Source organism: Tiliqua scincoides, chromosome 2 (assembly GCF_035046505.1).
Source record: "Tiliqua scincoides isolate rTilSci1 chromosome 2, rTilSci1.hap2, whole genome shotgun sequence".
Lineage (NCBI taxonomy): Eukaryota > Metazoa > Chordata > Lepidosauria > Squamata > Scincidae > Tiliqua > Tiliqua scincoides.
The window spans coordinates 32,753,507-32,759,506 of NC_089822.1; the positions used below are offsets into that span (position 1 = coordinate 32,753,507).

Here is a 6,000-nt window from a genome sequence, read left to right on the forward strand (position 1 = left end):
ATATGGAGATAAAATTTTACAGCAATATTTCTCAAACTGTGGGTTGGGACCGACTAGGTGAGTCGTGAGCCAATTTCAGGTGGGTCCCAACTCATTTCAATATTTCATTTTTATTATATTAGACTTGATGGTACCATGGTATGTGACTGCATTTGGAGAAATGTTACACATCTGAACATTTAACAGGCTACAATGTATACGCTTTTAACAATGACAGTAAATGGAACTTACTCCTGGGTGAATGTGGGAAGGACTGCAGCCTAGGATTGTTAAAAATTTTCCTGCTTGACGATGTCACTTCTAGTCATGACATCACTTCTGGTGGGCCCTGACAGATTCTCATTCTAAAAAGTGGGTTCCAGAGCTAAATGTTTGAGAACCACTGCTTTACAGCAGGGGTGTCCAAAGTTTTTGGCAGGAGGGCCACATCAGTTCTCTAACACAGTGTCGGGGGCCGGGGGAGGGGAAGAATTAATTTACATTTAAAATTTGAATAAATTTACATAAGTTTACATAAATGAATATATTAAAGATGAACTTATATGAATGAATGAGGGTCTTGCAATAGCTCAATGCCTATAAAAGGCCTTGCACAAAGCAAGGCTGGCCTTTGCTTTGCTGCCACTGCTGCATCACAGATGTGAAAGAGCAAGCAGTGGAGGGAGCCCTCATCCCACAGCTCACACGAGAGGTCAAACAGTCGCCCTCACACTGAGAGAAGTTGCGCTGGGCCAGTATGGGCTTCAACAAATCTCCGGAGGGCCAGAGGCTCATTGGAGACTGGGGGCTCCCTGAGGGCCGCATTGAGAGGCCTCAAGGGCCGCAAGTGGCCCCCGGGCCGGGGTTTGGGCACCCCTGCTTTACAGGATTGTTGCAAGGATTACATTAAGACAGGGGTGCTCAAACTTTCAACTTTAGGGATGCTGGACCTTTAACAAGTGTATAGAAGAGAGAATTGCAGCAGGTGCAACTTGTCATCCCACAGATGACAAGCTACACCTGCTGAAATTCTCTCTTCTATACACCTGTTAAAGGTCCAGCATCCCCAAAGTTGAAAGTTTGAGCACCCCTGCATTAAGATAAAAGACACAGTATTTTGTACACTCAGAAAACAGTGAACAAATGCTAATTATTATTACTCAGATTTGTGTGCTTTTTTCTATATAAACATGTATAGTTGCAAGAGCCTAGAACACAGAACATGGATGACCTATAACAGGGCCCAAACCCCGGCCCTGGGGCCACTTGCGGCCCTCAAGGACTCCCAATCCGGCCCGCAGGGGCCCCCAGTCTCTAATAAGCCTCTGGCCCTCCGGAGACTTGCTGGAGCCCACGCTGACCCGACACAACTGCTCTCAGCATGACGGCCAACTGTTCAACCTCTTGTGTGAGCTGTGGGACGAGGGCCTCCACTGCTTGCTGTTTACGTCTGTGATGCAGCAGTGGCAGAGAAGGAAAGGCTGACCTTGCTTTGTGCAAGGCCTTTTATAGGCCTTGAATTATTTCAAGACCTTCATTCATTCATATAAGTTCCATCTCTAATATATTCATTTATGTAAATTTATTCAAATTTGAAATGTAAATTAATTATTTTTTCCCCAATCCTGACACAGTGTCACAGAGATGATGTGGCCCTCCTGCCAAAAAGTTTGGACACCCCTGATCTAGAACAGTGTTCTTCAACCTCTGAGGTTGGGACCCCAATGGGATCATAATGCCAAGTTTTGCGGTAACTTTCTCTGCTCTGATAATATTTGGCTACATTGAACAGAGGTGGGAGGGCATTATGGGGCAGGGAAGTGTGATCAATTGTGGGTCGCCAGTCTTGTATTTTTTTTATTTATTGGGGTTGTGGCATGAAAAAGGTTGAAGACAACTGATCTAGAAGGAACATAACAAGAATCCAGATATTTCTGATCCATAAGTGATTTTAGGGTGGGTGTGAACTTGAACCATTGTTTCAATTTCAATGCTCTGCCTGCTTTTATTGACACATGCTTAGAAAAATATTTAAAAACCAATATTCAAAGGGAGTATTCTGCACATATGCATGCAGGGGTCAGTAGAATTCACCATGTGGTCTTTGGGGGAAACAGAACAAACCAAAAAAACCAAATCCATTTAGGATAGTGTCTGAGAATTGAATTTGATAAAATAAAGACGTAAACAAAAATTTAATATAAAATATACTTCCAAAAGTTATGAACTGGCTTTTAAAAAAATCACTAGAGGAATTTGGTTTTTTACAAAAAACTCAAAAGTCTTTAAAATCAAAAATTCTCTTAATTGCTATCATCTATAGAAAATGAATATTGCAGTTACACATCCAGGACCATGGAAGTAGTTAACAGAAACTGAGGGGTAGTTTACATGTATACTTTAGCACACAATGACTGACATCCATGGGACTGAGTGGTAACTAATCAATTTATGAGAAAACAGATCATGCATGTGCATACGTAAATTGGTCCCTACACAGCAACCCTTTGCATGCTTACTAATAGTCAGTCCTTTTGGGGTCAGTAGGATTGCTGCCATTGGTCACACAAAAAAGTGTTCTATCCTTGAAAATAGCTTCAGTGAAATCTGGTTTAAGAACTTCCCCCAGAGTATTGATGGCAAACCTTACAGGTGATAAGCAGAGATATTTAAAAAGACAGTACTATATTAAAATGTAAGTCTCCCTATTACTCCTTTCCAGATGTTATCAACAAATGTCAGTTTCATACAGCTCTCCTTCTCTCCCCAAAAGCAGTACTGTACCATAACCTAGCTGTCAATTTTAATTAACCCATTTCTGCCCAGCCCACAGGTGTACACATTTGATCCCTGTTGTGTATATGAAACATTGGGCAGAAATGGCTTAAGACAGAGAATCAAAGCAAATGAGTAATGGCTATTTACATTTCAAAGTCTGGATCATGGAAATAGTAAAATCACTGGACTGCTGAACTACTTGCAGAATCATTACCCCAAGTGTCATGCTTACATCTAGTAGAGCCATTTTACTTTCTAAAAGATACCATTTTGTATACATATAGTGCTCTAATAAAGCAACACAACATCTTGGTTGGTTTACTAGCAGTAACCTTGATCATAATTCTTGCAATTTCAGACATCCTGAATGCAGGTAAGTAGAATTCAGTAAGTCTAAAAGCATTACAATTGAAGGAAAATGTTGACTGAACCTTCAAAATACACTAAATCCTCAGATCCCAGGGATGTCACTAACCTTGAGTTAGCCCAAGTCACTAACCTCGAGCTGCAAGTTGAGGTGCAAGACGCTGACCCCTTGAGTTGACTCAACTTGCACAGCATGTACCTGTTGCTTCCTGACTTGAAAACTTTTCTACTTAGAAGTAAGTCCCACTGTGTTTAATGGGTCTTACTCCCAGGAAAGTGTATATGACTGCAACCTCAGACACCAGGTAGCCAGTGTATGATGATTTACAGGTAAAAATTCTGACTAAGAAAAGTTTGCAGCAATAAAGTTCCTCGGCTCCCAACAACTAAGAGGACACTAGTACACATAGCAGTTATTTGTTGAAACTCTGACTTCTCAAAGAAAAATACATCAGATTTAAACACATTCAATTTGCAAGGCTATTCTTAGAAACTGTATGTGCAACAAAGAAATTCATGAACAATTTTAAGCGGGTGTTCACTGTTAGCCTAGTTTTAATTGTTTTATTAACTGTTCATGCTATTTAAAATTACACTAGGCTGTGCCAAGAAACAGCCAGAGTTGTTTGCTCTCTTCTGTTCTCCCTCCCTTTCGAAATTCAGAAGACAAACTGTATGTCTTCACCTAGGAACAGTATTAATTCCTGGATAGAACACACACACACATAAGAAGTCTGGAGAAGGACACACATACAACACCGCTTTACTCTACAGTTACCAACCATTGTGGGTCCAGTTGTCATTAAAGGTAACTGTCATTAAGGATAATTGTAACTCATTAATAAAGTGTATACAAACATCTGTGTTTGGATAGTGACTTCAGGGTCCAATTACAAGTTCTTGACTTTGTTGTTTCTTTGGAGGAAGGGGGAAAAGAGCTGATTCTTATGAAGTGTTGAGTGTGTACATGTGTGTGTGTGTGTGTGTGTGTGCGCGCGCGCGTATGTGGGTGTGTGTGTTCATTTAAGCACAACAGAGTCCTTGGGGATTCAAAGGCACAAAAGAAGATTCTGCAGCACTCAGCAGGAGAGACAGTAGAGAAAAGGAGAGCTCTAAGCAGGGTGACCAGATGTCCTTTTTTCCAGGACATGTCCTCTTTTTTAGCCTCAAGTCCTGGAGAAGAACTTAATGCCCTCCTTTTCCCAGTGAGCGGGCAGTGCGGAGCCTTCTTGGAATTAATAAATTCTATGTAATAAACGATACATAATATAGTTTTAATTTAACAATAAGCAGTATATAGTGTTTAAATCAGCCACATGCAATCAACAGATGAGTGTTTTGAGGTTTTGTGTTGTCACATCATACATTTTTCTTGGATATCCTACATTTTGGGGTTCCTTTTCCCTCTGGGGGTTATGACAGCTGGTCACCCTCCCCCAGAGGGCAAGTTCTGATATAGTTTTAACTTAATAATAAGTAGTATCATGTTTAAATTAGCCTTGTGAAATCCACCTAGGAGGCTTTGCAGGCTTGGTGTTGTCAGGCCCTCCATTCCTCTGGGATGTCCTACGTTTGGGGGCACCTTTGGGGGTTCTGACCCCCAGTCAGGGAAGCTCCCCTGCCTGGGAGGAGGCGGCTCCAGGGGCTGGTCCGGAGGGGGCAGGAGAGGCCAAGCAAACAAGCCCTCGCCGGGGCGCATTTGAAGCCCGAGCCAAGCGGTGGTGGCGAGCAGGTGTCCCGGCTTCGCCTCCCCACCAGGAGAGGGAAGGGGGCGCGCCTGCCGCCGCGCCGGCCTCTCTGCCAGCCGTCCCCGAGCTCTGCCCTCGGGGGCGCCCGCCGCTTTTCCCCTCCAGGGTCCCCCCCGCGGGCAGGGCCCCGCCGGCGCCCCGCAACCGCCACAACGGCAGGCCCGGCCCTGCGCCGGAGGTGGCGCAGCAGAAGCCGGGGAGGGAGGGGAGGTCGCCGGCGGTGGCGGTTGCGGCTCCAGCTCCCCCGCCCCGGCCCAGCCGCCCTCGCCCCGGCCCGGCCGCGCCTACCCAGAAGCTCTCGACGAAGTGCGCCATGACCATCCCGCCGCCTCGCCTCGGCTCCGTCGCCTCAGCCACCACCGGGGCCTCCCCAAGAGGAAACACCGCGAGCGCCGCCCTTCCCCTCACGGCAGGGCTCTCTCCCCTCCTGCCCGACGCCGACCCATAGAGCACAGCTGGCGCCCACCGCGCATGCGCCGCTGCTTGACACGGCCGAGACGCAGCAACGCTCCCCTCCCGGAGAAAGGGCGGACTGCGCAGGCGCAAAGAGGCGGGGCAGCAGTGGGGGGGTTCTGAAGCGCCTCCTAGCAGGTTCCTCTTATGGAGTCATTGGTGCAGCTACTGGGGTGTGTGGGCGCCTGGGAGAGTGTGCTGGGCGGCGAGGCAGGTGAGGCAGAGCCTCCGCACCGGTGTCCTTCGAAAAGCACCGCCTCTGTGTGAGACACACAAGTACCCACACACAGGTGAGGCAGAGCCTCCCCACCAGAGTCCTTCGAAAAGCATCACCACCACGTGAGGCGCACAAGTACTCACAACCCACACACAGGTGAGCCAGAGCCTCCCCACCAGAGTTCTTTGAAAAGCCTCACCGCCCTGTGAAACACAGAAGTAACCACAACCCACACACAGGTGAGGCAGAGCCTCCCCACCAGAGTCCTTCGAAAAGCACTGCCACCATGTGAGGCACCCAAGCACTCACAAGCCATATGCTCCCACCTGCCTCCCTACCCACCGCACATCCCTGATCTTCTAGGGCAGTGTTTCTCAACCAGCAGTACAGGTACCACCAGTGGGACATGAGGTGGTGTCTGGTGGTACGCACAGGACCCCACACCAGTGGTGTATGAAG

At 46.9% G+C, this 6,000-nt stretch overlaps 1 protein-coding gene across 1 annotated transcript in view; it reads right to left on the minus strand.

Annotated features, from left to right (window-relative positions):
* The window catches only part of FCHO2 (FCH and mu domain containing endocytic adaptor 2), a 97,107-nt gene extending 91,779 nt beyond the window's left edge, over positions 1-5,328 (minus strand). Inside the window, exon 1 of the mRNA XM_066613327.1 lies at positions 5,160-5,328. Coding sequence (XP_066469424.1) covers positions 5,160-5,192 — 33 coding nt within the window. The 5' untranslated portion in view covers positions 5,193-5,328. The remainder of the gene's footprint in view (positions 1-5,159) is intronic.
* Positions 5,329-6,000: the final 672 nt, after the last annotated feature.